A 16,042-nucleotide genomic window follows, 5' to 3' on the forward strand; every position below is an offset into this window, starting at 1 on the left:
TTTTTGGTCTAAATTTCAGATCATTTCTTTGGATGACTCTCGACTAACAGTTGAAATTAGATTTTTGCAGAAGTGGCCTGAAAATCTCATCAGTTGCTCGCTAGACTGAAGGGGTTCATTATTTATTTTACAAAACACACAGATTTCTTTTTTTTATTTTTGTTTTTTCTTGCTGCTCTTCCACTTTTGTTATTTTTTTTCCCAATCACTGTTCTTATTTATTAGTCATACCATTTTTTGTTTGTTTTGTTTGTTTCTTTTTGCCCTGTTTAAGAATTTAGGTTTGATAGTTATCCTATCTTTTATTTGTCCCATTATTCATTTTAATTTAAAAAAATTTGCCTTTTAAATGATATATGTTGTCTATTTTTAAATGTTTTAGTTGTTTTTCGGTCTAAAGTCAAGATTGTTTCTATGGAGATGACCCTTAGTTCTGCCCCTAGTTCTGCTGCTATAGGCCTAGGCTGCTGGGGAACCTCTCTTGATGCACTGAGCCCTTCTCTAACTACCTATGTATTTACTATATATACCATTATTGCATTACATTCACTCTGTTTCTTTCTGTGTCCTTTCTCTGAGTGTCCCTGATCCCAGAGCTGGATGCTTCAGATCTGTGGATGTTCTCCCACCAACTGTAACCCTCTACCTCTATCCCTCTATCTCTACCTCTTCTGTCCCTCTCAACCTGCTCAGCCAGCAGGCAGATGGGTCCCCCCACATTAGAGCCGGGTTCTGCTCGAGGTTTTTTTCCCTGTTAAAAGGGTGTTTTCCTTGTCACTGTCTCCTTAGGGCTGCTCTGGGGGTCAGGCATATGGGTTCTGTAAAGTGTCTTGAGACAGTTTGACTGCAATTGGCGCTATATAAATAAAATTGAACTGAATTGAATTGAATGACTCTCGACGAACAGTTGAAATTAGATTTTGGCAGAAGTGGCCTGAAAATCTCATCAGCTGCTGGATAGACTGAAGGGTTTTATTATTTATTTTACAAAATGTTTTAGTATTTTTCTAGATTTTAGATATTGTAGACTTTAACTGCAAGGATTTGCCGATCAACTGAAAATGAATCTGCACTCATTTTATCATTTTTTTTCTGTCATTTTTAAGGTAAAATCTGATGTTGTGTTGCTTTTCATTGCCGTACATGATGCTAAACTGAATATCTTTGTGTTAACGATGGGTTGTGAGGGAAAAATAGCAGAAGATTAGTTGATAGAGTGAATTTTAGTTGCAATGTGTGATAATTATTAATTATCTGGCTGCAGTCCACACACACACACACATTCCTAATTTCACACTGACCCTCGGTGCTCATTAGGCAGTAATTCGGTCGGCGGTGTCTCGCCTGATTGTCCAACAGACAGTCACCGCTGTTTGTTTGTGTGTCTTCGTTCTGAGGTTTCTCACACAGATACACAAACGCAGAGACACGCAGAGTGGCCTGAAGATGCACTCAGGACTCAAAGCTCTGTTCTAATGGAAGATGACAAGTTCAGCCCCACTGCACCATTAAGACCGAGCTGCGCTTCGGCACCGCGGCGCATAACCCAGATAAATGTAAAAACTCGTGCATGATGGGAAGAGCCGAGTCGACGTCATCTGCAGGTGAAGCTTCTCTTTGGCTGGAGGTGATTAAGAGGATGATTCCTCGACGCCTGAAGAGGATTGACAGGAGGTCCTCTTTCACATGGATTATATTGATATCTGCTGCTAATGATGGCATCCTGGAATGATTCTCCAAGCTGCCGACCACAAATCCCTCCATCCCAGAGTCCATCGCTCACAGGTTTGGTGAGGAGACGCCTCAGAACCACAAATAAACAATAACATGTAGAATCTGATGTTTTACCAAACCTCTACAGTCCTGCAGCTGTTATAGTGCAGCTGGAACTTTCCAGCGGATGTTCGTCTGTTATTTTCTGTGCCGTTTTCATTTCACCTGTTTTCACCTGAGACTTGGTCTATGTCATTTACTGTCTCATTTTTGTCATTTTGTCTTGTTTTTTGTCGTTTTGTGTCTTGTTTTTGTCATTTACTGTCTCATTTTTGTCATTTTGTATCTTGTTTTTGTCGTTTTGTATTTGATTTTTGTCAGTTTGTCTTGTTTTTGTCGTTTTGTCTCGTTTTTCTCATTTTCTATCTTGTTTTTGTCATTTTCTGTCTCATTTTTGTCATTTTGTCTTGTTGTTGTTGTTTTGTGTCTTCTTTTTGTCGTTTTGTGTCTCATTTTTGTTGTTTTGTGTCTTGCTTTTGTCGTTTTCTATCTCGTCCATCGAGACCATCGAGGAGATGAGTGTGAAAGATGAATTAATGCTGCTGTTTCTGTACTGACGCTTAAGAGAAGGTACTGATTATTAAAAGCTTTTATTTGGTAAACTACAGGATACAACATTACCTAAATGTCAAATGATTCGTATCACCTCCGAGCTGCTCTTATGTCAACTTTAAACTGAACAGTTGAGATTTCTCTGCAGCAGGAAGTCAATGCAACAAAAGTCCTTTGATTCCTGAGGTTCTTTGGTTCCTCCAGTCCTTTGTTTGTCCTCCTTTAATCCTCCTCAGCATGGAGGAAACCAGAGTCCACTCATTTCTGCTCACATCTTCTCACATTCTTCTCTGTTTTATTCAGCTGCTCTTTGCTGGAGGGATTGTGTTGCTCTACCTTTCTCTGGAGAACACCACAAGGCTTCTGTTGGCTTCAGGACTCATACTGTCCAGGTCCGATCTAGACTGTTTTTTTGTTGTTGATAATTTAAACTTGCCTTGGACTCGTGGACACATTAGAGTCATCTTGGACAAATCTTATGTAATTAAGGACATACTTTAACCTGTTTTGACAAATTTTGGGCAGATATTGGGACAACTTTTCAGTAATTTGGGATAGTTGCTGCCTCGTTGTCGACACATTTTGTTTAATCCTGATCATAGTACCACTAATCCTCCTGATTAGTGGTACTATGACTCCTTCTAGACCTCCTGATTAGTGGTACTATGACTCCTTCTAGACCTCCTGATTACTGCTGATTCTGTGCTTCACTGGTTTTTAGTTGCTCACTGATCTTCCTGGATCTTTTTCCATCTTTGTTGAGTCTCTCAGTCAGATTTTTCTCTTCCTCTGTTTAGTTCTTTTCCATGTGGATCCATGATGCAGACATAGAGAGACCCAATCCATAGGTCCAGAACTGATCCATGTTCATGCAGTTAAACTGGTTGTTTAGTTTCACTGATCACAGCTGGATTCCCTTTTGTTGCATTATGTTTCTACTTTGGGATCTGAGTTTTCTACAGTGTCTGTTATCTAATAAATGCAGTTTTTGGAGGTGATGCAATTTTGAATTATTAGATATTTAAATGATATTGTACAGGGGTGGATGCACTTCTGTTGCAGCCTGTTTGTACCATTTCTTACATGTTATAGACCAAATCTGTGTTAGCAAAGACTCCGATGTGACGTAAGAATCCTGGAAGCCCACACATCACAGACATCCTCGCTTCCCTCCAGCCTGACAAAGGAGAGATTAGCCGTCATCTGGTCACAATCCGCTGCCCACCACCCCCACAATGGCTGAGCAAAACTGCATAATACCTGGCAGAATAATAATCCATATTTGCAGAGAGGCAGTCGGCTGCCGAACCACGAGTTTGTGAAAAAATGACAAAATCAGGAGAAAGAGGATACAGGGCAGTAGTAAAGATGATGGATGCCTGTCAGACTGAGGCTGTAAACAGCAGAAAGAATTATAATCGCTGACATCACATTCACATGCAACCATAAAATGCACATTTAATGATCAATCTCGAGCTGTTAAAATGATCACAAGATCTTATAAGCGATATTTAGCTTCAAAACAACACAAAAAACATCACAACCTATTATAGAAGCTGCTCTGAATATGTTCAGTTTGAACTGAAAACTTAAAAATAAGCATCAGCATCCTGGATTTCCCATATAGATGAAGATAAAACAAAAACTCAGGAAGCATTAGATAGCTTCTTAGAGCTCTTGAATTCTGATCGCAGTGAGTTGTTGGATTCCTATTATATAAACCCTCAAACTTCTGAGTGTCTCTAAAGGCTGCAGCAGGACGCTTTTTAAAGGTGAGTATCAAAAGACGAACTCGCATTGACGTGAAATGAGTGCTAAAGAATGTGAACATTTATAGACTACACAAGCTGTTAAATGCAAACACACAAGCACCAAAAACACACACTGTGCTTTGAGATTTCTGCTCCTCCAGCTTAAAGCGCAATAAGAACCAGCATGCAGGAAAAGACCGTTTTTAGACTTAAAAACCTAAAGAAACATCTTTATTTTGCATCTGGTTCAGCACAGAAATCACACATGGCATCCCGTTAAAGGGTTCATTTGCAGGAGATGGAGAATCGTTCTTGTTTCTGTGTAAACGGAGGATCTGAGCCACTCCCTCCTCGTGAAGAGCTGCACACAGACGGACCGGAGTGATGATGTCATCCGCAGACCAACACTGGAGCGCCTCCATGAAACAGTGAAAACTGGCAGTGACGCCACAGCAACGCCTCGCCGATCGGGAGGATTCAATGATCCACAGCTGGAAACCTCACATTCAACACAAGTCAACATCCATCGATCCGATCAGTCACAGCCGATGAGATGCGACAGATCGGCCACCGAATATATAACGACATGTAAAAATGCAGCCGTGCTTCATACTGCTGGAATATTCAGACAATCTGAGGATAATTAATGAGGTGAAACCACATATTTCTCGCTCTTTGTTTTTCTGCTGATTTGTTTGATTACAAGTTTCCAATCGACATATCTTTGCCATTTACTTTCACTGCTTTTCTGCCATCCCATATCACATGGGGCGGGACTCGTCACCATGGCAACCCAGAAAATAGACGCGAAGCTTCAAACGTGTATTTTTAACCCAAGCTGTGTGATTTTCCCAAACCTGATCAAACAGCAGGGGAGGGGAAAAAACACAACCAATCTGGAAAATTTGGAGCATCCAGTCTCCAGACTCGGAGACGAGGGGCAGGAATTATTGGATTTCACCCGACCACGAGAACCGCATGTGTAGAATTACCAGTCAGAACAATATGTTTAGCGTCACTCAGACTCCAGTTCATGTTAAAGCAGAGAGCATTGTGGGAGTTTAGCAGCAACGGCCACCATGACAAAGACTCATGTGAAGGTTAATGAGTGTAAATGTTTGGCTGTTTTATTTCTCGGACAACTAATTTTTCAAATTTTGTGTCTCATTTATCAAACTTTTATCTGTTTGTGTTTTGTTCTTGTTAGTTTATATCTAATTTTTGTCACTTTGTGTCTTGTTTTTGTTGTTTTGTACATCATTTTGGACGACAGGCAGTTCATGCTGGCAAGCAGAGAGCATTGTGGGAGTTTAGCTAGCAACCGGCACTATGACAAAGACTCGTGGAGGTTAATGACCCTTGCTGTGGCCATTTTATTTCTCGGTCATCTCATTTTTCAAATTTTGTATCTTGTTTTTCTAATTTTGTGTCTCGTTTCTCAGTTTTGTCCTTTTGTGTCTTGTTCTTGTCATTTTACAGCTATTTTTTTGTCATACTGTGTCTTGTTTTTGTGATTTTGTATCTTGTTTTTCTTCTTTTGTTTGCGCGTAATTTCGGACGACGGGTAGTTCATGTTAACAAGCAGAGAGGATTGTGGGAGTTTAGCTAGTGAAGGAGCACTGTGACAGAGACTTGTCTGAAGTTTATTGATGTAATATAAAAAAATGAGTTCAACTGAGGCGACACCATTCAGCCCAGCGGTACATTATTGTGTTTGTGCATGACAACAGCTGTACATAAAACATCAGACAGATTACTTAAATTTCCTGAGATGGACCAGGATCCCGATCTCGGACTGAGCTGGTGAACTTCCTGGTTTAAAGTCGTGTGACGGACTAATGACAGTAATACTACTCCATCCTCCTCACATGAGACTCTGGGGCTTTGTGACAGTGAAACTACCGAACATCTACAAATCCGAGCTGAAGCAGATGTACAGATGTGTGACAAGAAATGCGAGCGCTGATGAAAAAGTCCTGGGATTATGTATACGGAGTAGTAACGATCTTCATCAACACCTTCAGGTGTGTTCATCAGGTTTCTGTGAACACATTTTCAATTTCTCCAATGAGTCCAAACTATCAGAGAGGAAACATCTCCAACCTTCATGTGGAGGATCAGAGGAGGTTCTGAAACAGCAGCTGAACAGAGGAGGAGCAGAACGATGCTCACTGTTTTCTGCAACATTCATCTGGTTGGGCTTTAATTTGTTGGACAGACAGAGTTCTGCTGTAACATCCTGAAGAACCAGAACTAGACGGTTCTCCGATGCACCAACATGATCAGCGCTCTCCACCACTACCGTCTCGAACTTCTTCTTCCCCAAAATGAAATTCCAGTCGATGAAGGGTCGTTTCAGGAGACTGAGCTCATCATGAACGATGCTTGACAGGTTTGTAGAGCAGGACATCCAGGAAGCTTCATGTGTTGCAGGAGCATTGGGAGCAGAGGATCACTCTGGAGACCACTTTAACAGGGACAGCAGCCAGATTTATGAAATGTAGGATGGTTTTTCATTTTTATCGGCCCAATTTTATGACTTTTTGAACAATTCTGATAAGCATGTAGATTGCGACTTATTTAATTTTCTGCTCCAGAACCACACACCGGCTCACGTTTGATAATATCCACCCTAACCGAGCCTCTTTCAGATTAACCCTCCTGTTGTCCTCATTTAGGGGCACCAAAAAATACTGTTTCCTTGTCTGAAAAAAATCCAAAAATTCAGCAAAACAATTCCCCAAATTTCTGAAAATTTGCAAAACCTTCAGAAAGAAAATTCCTTAAAAGATTTTTTTTTTTTTTTTTAAAAATCCTCCAAATTTGGCTAGAAAATTCTTGTAAATATTTTTCAAAAAATGAGTAAAAATCTTCAAAAAAATCCTAAAAATATCTAAAGTGATTACATGTATATCAGTAAAATTTGTAATATTTTCTATAAGAACATTCACAAAAAAATCTACCAAAATCCAGTGAAATTCCCTGGATTTTGGTGGATCTTTTGTGAATGTTCTTAAGAAACATTTTTAACATTTCTTTTTTTCCACCAAAAAATGTTCAAAGATTTCCCAAAAATGTTGAAAATGTGGACATCAGAAGTTTCACTGTGAAAAAATATTTTTTTCCCATATTTTCAAACTTTAAACCAGGTCAATTTTGACCCGCAGGACAACACGAGGGTTAAGAGTACACTGAAGTTGCACAGGACATGGTTGGATATGGAAAAGCTTATCTTATCTTATCTTGATCTGCCTGTTTTATTGTGGAAATCTGAGGCTGGTGGTGGTACGAGACATTTCACGGCACTTTGCCCAGAAAACGTCGATATCTGGATCCAGGAGTGAGTAGGACAAACACAGAGTAACAACACACAACTACGGGGTTTAGAGTTGACCTCCTCCACCAGGCTGTAACGGTGATACACTCACAGCTGCTTTTCATATGTCCTGCCAATGGACAGTAATGAAATCAACTTCAGAGATAAAAGAAGCTTCCATGTCTCCCTCCCTCTGTGGGCCTGATAAGTCAATTTGTATCGACTGACTCCTCTCTCCATTAAGCTCCTTTCTATTAGTGGCTGTAATAATGAAATGGATATGAAGCAAACACACAGTCCACTCTGAACTGTCTGACCGCTGTCTGGCTTCCTATTGGCATCGACATTCAATTAAAGACTCATTTTCACATACATGTTCAACATAAATACAGTTAGATCGTTACAGGCGGTAATAACATATCTATGAGGAAACTGAAGCACAAAATAAAGTGAAAGAAAAACTGAAAATCATCACATTTCTGTCGAGTTTTATCTACAAACACCATCTTGAATGTTCACAGGAAACTGACTGTTCAACAGATTAATCAGCAGTTTCCATCATTACAGTTTGTTAATTTAAGACAATGAATTGAGTACATTTTATGCTGATGATACTGTTCTGCACGTTAGTGTGGATACTGTATGTTCTGCTGTTTTGTTGAGTTACAGACTGCATTCAGATAAAATAAATAGATAAAAATAAAGTAAACTCAGTTTTCATGACATTGTTGTCATCTCCAGTAATTGGTAAAGTGACTGAAAGCATCACTGAGCACAAATGTTGTTGAATTTGAATTGATGACAAGCTGACATTTAAATAGTCTGAACAAGTCTAAACTGTTAACTAATATTTCAAAATAAAACTGGCTCCTTTTTGCAGGAATAAATCATGTTTCCTGCTGCAAAGATGCCTTTTAATGCAAACTTTTTTTTCTTACTGTATTCAGACTCCATAGACTGAAAGGCATTTTTGGATTAGCTGGGAGTTTGGAGGAGTCAGATACTGCCAGGATGGAGATGGACAGAGTTTCAAAACTGTTCTTCAAGAACCCTGTTGGTGGCATTAAATACAGTCCATTGTCTGCAGCAAAGTTACAAATTTAACACCATGTCTGCCTGTATTAGCATTTATTACTGTTACTTTCATTTGTATCTAATTAAATACATTTTTATTCTGATGATACTGTCCTATATACTAGTGTGGATACTGTCTGTTCTGCTGTTTCGTTGAGTTATAGGCTGCACTCAGATAAAAATAGACAAAAAATAAAGTAAATTCATGGTTTTCATGACAATATTGTCATCCCCAGTATGTGGTAAAGTTACTGAAAGCATCACTGAGTACAAATATCTTTGAATTTGAATCGACGACAAGCTGACAAATCGTTAACTGATTAATATTTCAACATAAAACTGTTTTTTTTGCAGGAATAAATCATATTTCCTGTTGCAAAGATGTTTTTTAATGCAAACTTTTCTGTCACTGTTGGATTAAGTTGACATATTAAGGCCTTCATGACTCTGCATTAAGATTTATCTGGTGATAATTAGAACAGTCATCACTGAGCTGGACGCTGAAACTGGCTGATCCTCCCAGTTTCCACGGTTAAAAGCATAATTCCTTGTAAGATCTCCAACATGTCTTGCTACAGAAAGTATGATATTTATTAGATTGTAGTCAACAGAGTCGCTTTCATTCCCAGTTTGAAGCTGCTTCTCATTTTAGATTGTCCTGTGCAGTAAAGCAAACACACATTAAACCCCTTTGACTTTTCTAATCGACCATTTGTAATGATGTTCTTGTACGACAGTTCATTAAAATGCTGTTCTCAGCATCAAGCAGGAGTTTCCTGGGAAAAATCCTCATGTGCACGTCAGCTGATGTGTTTCATATCTCCCATCTGACTGAACTAAGTTGAACAAAAAATGGATAATTTGACTGACAAAAAGGAGAAGCGGATCAAACAGGAGCAGATCAAACTATGGCAGTGCAGGTTTTCTTAGCTAGTTTTTGTTTGGTTGCCATGACGATGATCCAGCAATCATAGATGGTTTGTCCTCCCAGAGGTAAACTCTGATTAAAGATGACACCGTTATTACATCCGCTGTGTTCAGGGTCACAGACAAAGCACCAACAGGAGGAATTATCAGCACATCCAGACGTTTTTCTTTCCGGCTGCGTGTCGACTCATGTGTCACAGAACCGGACCAGAACCAGTTTCTACCTGAGCCAGCAGATGTTCCAGATGTTTAAGAGACTTTGTGGTGATTATTCTGCAGGTGAATCTTCTTCAGACGAGTCACAAATCGACTTCTAGTGAACACTTCCTGTCATGCAGTTTCTCCTCAGATTCACGAGGAGATAGTCCAGTTCAGTGATGAGCAAATAATCTGATACTGGATGAATTAAAGAACAAAAAAAATACAAAATAAAGCACAAAAAATAAATGTGATTGACTCATTTAAATATTAAGGTTAAGACCCTATAACAATATTAATTTTACACATTTAACACACTTATTTCAATATTAATTTTAAGACCTACAGTATTATTTATTATATAAAGTCACTTTATTAATTTAAATATTAGAGATAAACCCTTATAATATTATATATAATACAAAATTATCTAACTAGTTTTAATATTAAGATGAAGACCCTACAATATATGATTTTTAAAAATGTGCAAACTAATTAATATATAAACATTAAGATGCTATAATAATATTAATTATACACACTCATTTCAATATCAAGATCCCACAAATTATTTATAAAAAAATTGCAAACTAATGTATATATTAAGGTTAAAATTCACTATATTATTTATTATACAAACTCACCTGATTAATTATAAATTAGAAATATTAGAGGGAAGACCCCATAATATCAAATATAAAACCAATTTATCTATTGAGGTTAAGACCCCACAATATTATATATAACATAAATTAACCTGATTCACTCATATATTAAGGTAAAGACATTTTGATATTATTAATTATCCACATTTAGTTGATTAATTTATATGATAAATTGAATGACTCTCTGAATGATAATGTGGTAAAACTGATGCAGACAAATCCAGCAAGCAATGTTCAGAAAATAAATAAAACTTAACGAATGAATGTAGCTTCCAGTCTTTTCCATGGGGCTATTTCATTATTCTGGATCTGTTCATTTAAATATTACATTACCTACTGAAACTGCTCTGTGATTCGTTGGTTTTGTTCTGCCAAAATGCACATTGGAAGTTGTAGTTCTCATGAAGAAAGCTCCTCCCCCTATGGCATTCCAGTTGTGTGTAAATTTTTATGCTGATGATGCTGTTTTGTACATTAGTGTGGATACTTCTGTTCTGCTGTTTTGTTGGCTGCACTCAGATAAAATAAATAGATAAAAGTAAAGTAAATTCATGGTATTCATGACAATATTGTCATCTCCAGTATGTGGTAAAGTTACTGAAAGCAACACTGAGCACAAATATCTTTAAATATGAATCGATGACAAGCTGACAAACTGTTAACTAATATTTCTACATGAAACTGGCTTCTTTTTTGCATGTATAAATCGTGTTTTCTGCTGCAAAGACGCCTTTTAATGCAAACTTGTAACATTTTAAGGCCTTCATGACTCTGCATTAAGATTTATCTGGTGATAATTATAACAGTCATCACTGAGCTGTACACTGAGACTGGCTGGTCCTCCCTCTCTACACAAACTGCCTTTTATTTATTTATAGGGCTCTCACTGTTTCAGCTCCTCACATTATCTCACCACTGTCTTTTAATGTTTGCTCTTATCAGATACGTTTAACCGGATTAACACTGCAGGCTTTTACTCACTGTGAGGCTGTAACCTGGAATAACCTGCAGGAAAACCAAACTCTCATTTTTATCCTTCAGTTTTATCATTTCTTTTATTTGATTCGTTTAATTTACATTTTGTTAGTTCAAGAACTTCACTGCACTTTTCGTGTGTTTAATTGAGGCCTCCTTACATCACTGTGCTGAGTTTAAATGGATGTATATTGATAATGTTGCTTAATGTCGCTGTGTGATGATTACTAGAATTTTAAAACCTGATGTTGGATTTTGAAGCTGATGTTGTCATAAAAATATCAGGATTTTTAGATTCATTTCAACTCTAACCTGAGACAGATATGCATCATAAAAGGAAACTGGGAAAGATGCAAGAAATGTCCCCGAAACGCTTTCTTTCTTTGTGTCTTTAACAGTCAATTCCCATCTCCCTGCATCCGTCCGTCTCACCTGTCCTGCTCTATTTCATCACACACCTGAGCTTTCTGCATCCCGTTTATTCAAACCGTGAGAGGAAGAAAAAGGCGGCGGCGAAGATGGAAAGAATGACACAGACGTAGGATGGGAACTAGTTAAATGGATGAACAGAAGGAGTGGGGGTGCTGGCAACAAAAAAAAAAAAAGGAAAGTAACTGAAATAAAAAATCATGTTTGCTTGAACACCATGTCGCCCCAATCTGCGCTCTGATTGGCCGAAACAGGTTTCTTCCAGAAAAACCACAGGAATCCGCCTATCGTGTAACAGAAGACAATACCACGACGGTGTTACCATAGATACAGTGTTAATAAACCATAACTCGGCGATATATGTGAACAAATCATGGTGAAAAACATCCCTGCCGTTGTTGGTGTTTCTGAACCGTGTGAGCATCTCTGCATACTGGTGATTTCACAGCGAAGGTGTGATGAAGAAGGTGGACACGCCCATTTTCAACGCCGCCAACAACAACAACAACGATGACGGGGAGGACGCATTAAAAAACAACAACAAAAACCCCAAAAAAACAGCTTTCTACCGGGGAGTCAGAGAGATTCGATGAAATGATTAGAAATGAAACGGGAGTGAAGGCGTGAGAGGAGGGCAGGAAGCGATGAGATGGTGGCAATGAGGAGGAAAAACTGAGACAGAATTTAATGTGAAATAGACGGAGAGTGGAAGGAGAAGGCGAGAGATGGAGAGATACGAAGAAAATGGAGGGAAAGGGACAGACAGCAAAAAAATAGAAGAAGAGGAAGAGGGGGTGGGGGGTGACATGGAGAGAGCGAGGGAGAGTGGAGAGGAAAAGGCGTTCAGACAAGCGTGAAGCACCAACAATGGAGGCTAACAAAGAAAATCCCAACGGAGGCATCAATCACTGCCCCACTTATCCCTCCTCCCTCTCATTTTTAGTCTTTATTTCAAGGTTTTGCCTCCCTCCTTCTATCGCCCTCTTCTCCCCTTTTCCTCCCCCCAGCCACTCCCACCTCCTCCATCCATCCATCCATCCATGCATCCATCCATCTGTCCATCCATCTGTCCATCCAGCCTCCAAAACAACACCGACCTTCCGCTGTCTGTCATCTCCTCTCAGCCCAAACAATCTGCCTTTTTTTTGTTTCTTTTTTTTTTGCATCCATTCGTCGACAAACACACTGAACGTTCTCCCATGATGCCATTCATCGAGGGCAGACAGCTCGGTTTAAAATTCACAATGAAAATGTGCAAAAATTAAAACCAAAAATCTGAGCTGGGCTTTTTCTGCAGGTCTTCTTTCTGTCTGTCCACGGCACACACAAAGGATTCCCACGACACCAAGCAAGAGGAACAATGGAGCATAAAGGAGCAGCTAATGGAAGATTCAAAAATCAACTAATTGCTCTGCCGTCCTACCTTTCTGGCTCTGCGATTCATCCATGTTTTCCTCCATTGTGGCGGGTTACAGTCCCTTTGTCTCTGTTTCCAGTGAAGCCGTTTAAAGCCTCTTGCTAGCTCTCAGCACAGTGAGTGTGTGTGTGGGAGGCGGTGTGTGTGTGATGTTTTTTTTCCCTCCCTGCAGATGATGGAGGCTCAGGGAAGTCCCAGCTTCAGCTCTCTCTCCTCACTCTGCCTATCCGGGCTCCTCTAGCATCCCGTCTCTGTGCACATCTACAGCTTTCTCTCCTTTAAACGATGCCTCAAAAACACAAAACCTGAATGTAAACAGCAAAAACAAAAAACAACGTCTCCTCAACAAAAAGCTATTTTTACACTCATATGGTTACATAATACCTGTAGAAGCCAACACACAAGCTGCACTAACGAGCTTTCATTTAATGGTAGATTCCAGGAGCCATCTAAGAATTGTGAATGCAGAAGAAAACAGACACAGATTAGACAGAACACCATGAAAACATTCTTACATCAGAGCAAAAAACAACCGAGGGGAAGGAGAGCCATCAAACGGAGCACTAAAATGACAAAGATAGAAAATGACAGGTGCACTACAATAGAAAGGCCACAATGGAAGCATGCGGGCACTTCAGACTGGGTTGTAGATTTAAGTTCAAAATGATAAAATTAATGTTTTTATCCACCTAACATCCAACCACAACCCAGCAGTAAAATCATAAACTGGAATCTCTTGTTTATTGAGGTGTTGAGACTTTTTTTTCTTCGGCTGAGATGTGTCGAGGACCTGATTGAAGATTATCAGCGTCAAACTCAACCGACTGTAGTTTGTGTAGTCACGGGTGTCAAACATCCAGCCCACGGGACAAAACTGGCCCACCAGAGGGTCCAATCCGGCCATCAACTGCAAATTTGTAAAACTGTAAAGTGAAAATAATTTCTAGATCTTGACAAGTTGCTTTGATCGTAAAGTAAAATGCTAGATTTTTCAGTTCCAGATACCTGAGACTGAATACTTTGTTCCTTTATAGAAACTCTGTGATCTGTAGGTTTAATCTGTAAACGATAAACTGAGGTGTGATACAGTTGAAAATGAACTTATTTTTCTCCATAAATTTCAGGTGGTTCATAATGTTTTGTAAAAAGATGCAGGAGGTCCTCGACTTAGATCAGAGTTCCTATGAATCGACGTAAGTCGGAACTCCGGCGAAAATGTAAACAAAGCCATTATGTGCGTCACGATATCGATCAGTTCTTCAGAAGAGTCATGAATACCAACGACTTTGATGCATGTATGCAAGTGTCTGACACTTTGGAGCCATAATGAAGGGCAAAAAGTTAGTGAATGCAGCACAATCCAAGGTGGCAACAACCGGACAATGGAAACAAAGCCGTCTTATAGCGCCGCGTGACGACGTATTCATCCGCTCACCAACTAGTTCCATGTAACCAGTTCTGACGTGATGACGAAACGTCGTAGGTCGAGGACGTCGTAAACCGAGGACCCTTTGGAGTTCATTAAATGTGAAAATTTTCAGAATGTACTAAAACAGTTGTTGTGATTTATGGGTTTTTAAACTGTTGTTTTACTTGCCCCTGAACTACAATTAGTTAAGTGTTGGACAAGAACTGAGTCATGAAGTTCAATAACTCTGTGCAGATGTCTCAGATCCAACCCTAACGCTATGAAACCTTCTCTTAAGCTCCGAGTGCTCCAGCAGTCTCAGTAAAATGAAAGAAGTTTGGACTTTTCAGAAATCAAACTGAGTAACGGAGCAGGAAGGACCTCGTTCAGGGAGGAGACCAGGAAGCCAACAGTCCGTCTAACGGAGCTTCAGAAGTCCTCTGCAGAGACGGAGGAGCTGCTGGAAGGACGAACATCTCAGCAACTCTCCATCGATCAGGACTTTATGGTCCAGCAGCCGCATGAAGACGCTCTGGGTCAAAGACCCAACGACCTGTTTGGAGTCCATCAAACTACATTTAAAGGAGGAAGATTCTCTGGTCTGATGAGACACAAACTGAACTCTTTGGTCTGAACTTAAAATCTCAAACTCTGAACTCAACTTGACATGAGCACCATCCTTCAGCACAGTTTTGTGAGAATAAACTGCAGTCTGTATATTTTCAGACTTACCACTCTGTAATAACGCGTCACTTCCTGAAAGGTGTTACCGTGGTAACCCACCAACCTCATTCCTTCCTCCTCTGCAGGCGTCCACTGCCTGATACCAGACTGAATCCTGAGGCTGTTTCACTCTGTTAGCATCTGGAAACTACATACTTCGACTTAAACTGAAGAGGAACAGAGCTGAGTGTTGATCAGGTGCGTCACTGCTGCATTGCATTGTGGGATATTTATGCCAGCGTAGTGTCCATCGCTTCGTACTGTAATATTACCCCAGAAATAGCAGAACTTCATGTACTGCTGGGTTCGTACGAAGGTTTCAGACACTAAAAACACTCACATGCTACTTTAACGTACAAAATATCATGTCAGACCCAGCGTGTGTCTGCTGAACAGCATCCCTACAGCGAAGCACAGCGGTGGCAGCATGATGCTATGGAGGAACCATTGTACCTCCATACCATGATGCTACCACCACCATGTTTCAGTGTAGAATTTCAATTTCAGACCCAGCGTATGTCCAATGAACAGCATCTCACTATCCCTACAGTGGCAGCATCATGGTATGGAAGATCAATGGTTACTTCCTCCATAGCATGATACTGCCACCACCGTGCTTTCAGTGTGGATCTCAGACCCAGCGTATGTCAGTATATATATATATATATATATATATATATATATATATATATATATATATATATATATACATATATTAAAGACACATCTTTTCTTTTTAAGATCCCACTTTTTAGGTTTTTATCTTTTATAATTCTTGAGTTGTCATCAGAACTGTCTCAAACTTCAATGTGGAAAAAAAGTGTTGAAAGTTCG

The 16,042-nt window shown here is 39.5% G+C and overlaps 1 protein-coding gene and 1 long non-coding RNA gene across 2 annotated transcripts in view; both read right to left on the reverse strand.

Moving 5' to 3' along the window:
• Positions 1-10,012, reverse strand: part of LOC129348704 (uncharacterized) — an 11,405-nt gene extending 1,393 nt beyond the window's left edge. Inside the window, exons 1-2 of the long non-coding RNA XR_008601352.1 lie at positions 2,973-10,012; positions 1-2,938 (exon numbers count right to left, since the gene is read on the reverse strand). The exon at positions 1-2,938 is cut by the window's left edge and continues 1,393 nt beyond it. This is a non-coding gene — a long non-coding RNA (uncharacterized LOC129348704). The remainder of the gene's footprint in view (positions 2,939-2,972) is intronic.
• LOC111586508 (neuronal membrane glycoprotein M6-a-like) overlaps positions 1-13,301 on the reverse strand; it is a 35,724-nt gene extending 22,423 nt beyond the window's left edge. Inside the window, exon 1 of the mRNA XM_023296247.3 lies at positions 13,084-13,301. Coding sequence (XP_023152015.1) covers positions 13,084-13,120 — 37 coding nt within the window. The 5' untranslated portion in view covers positions 13,121-13,301. The remainder of the gene's footprint in view (positions 1-13,083) is intronic.
• Between the last annotated feature and the right edge of the window lie 2,741 nt (positions 13,302-16,042).

The sequence above is a fragment of the Amphiprion ocellaris genome, chromosome 4, assembly GCF_022539595.1.
Source record: "Amphiprion ocellaris isolate individual 3 ecotype Okinawa chromosome 4, ASM2253959v1, whole genome shotgun sequence".
In the NCBI taxonomy this organism is placed as follows: Eukaryota; Metazoa; Chordata; class Actinopteri; family Pomacentridae; genus Amphiprion; species Amphiprion ocellaris.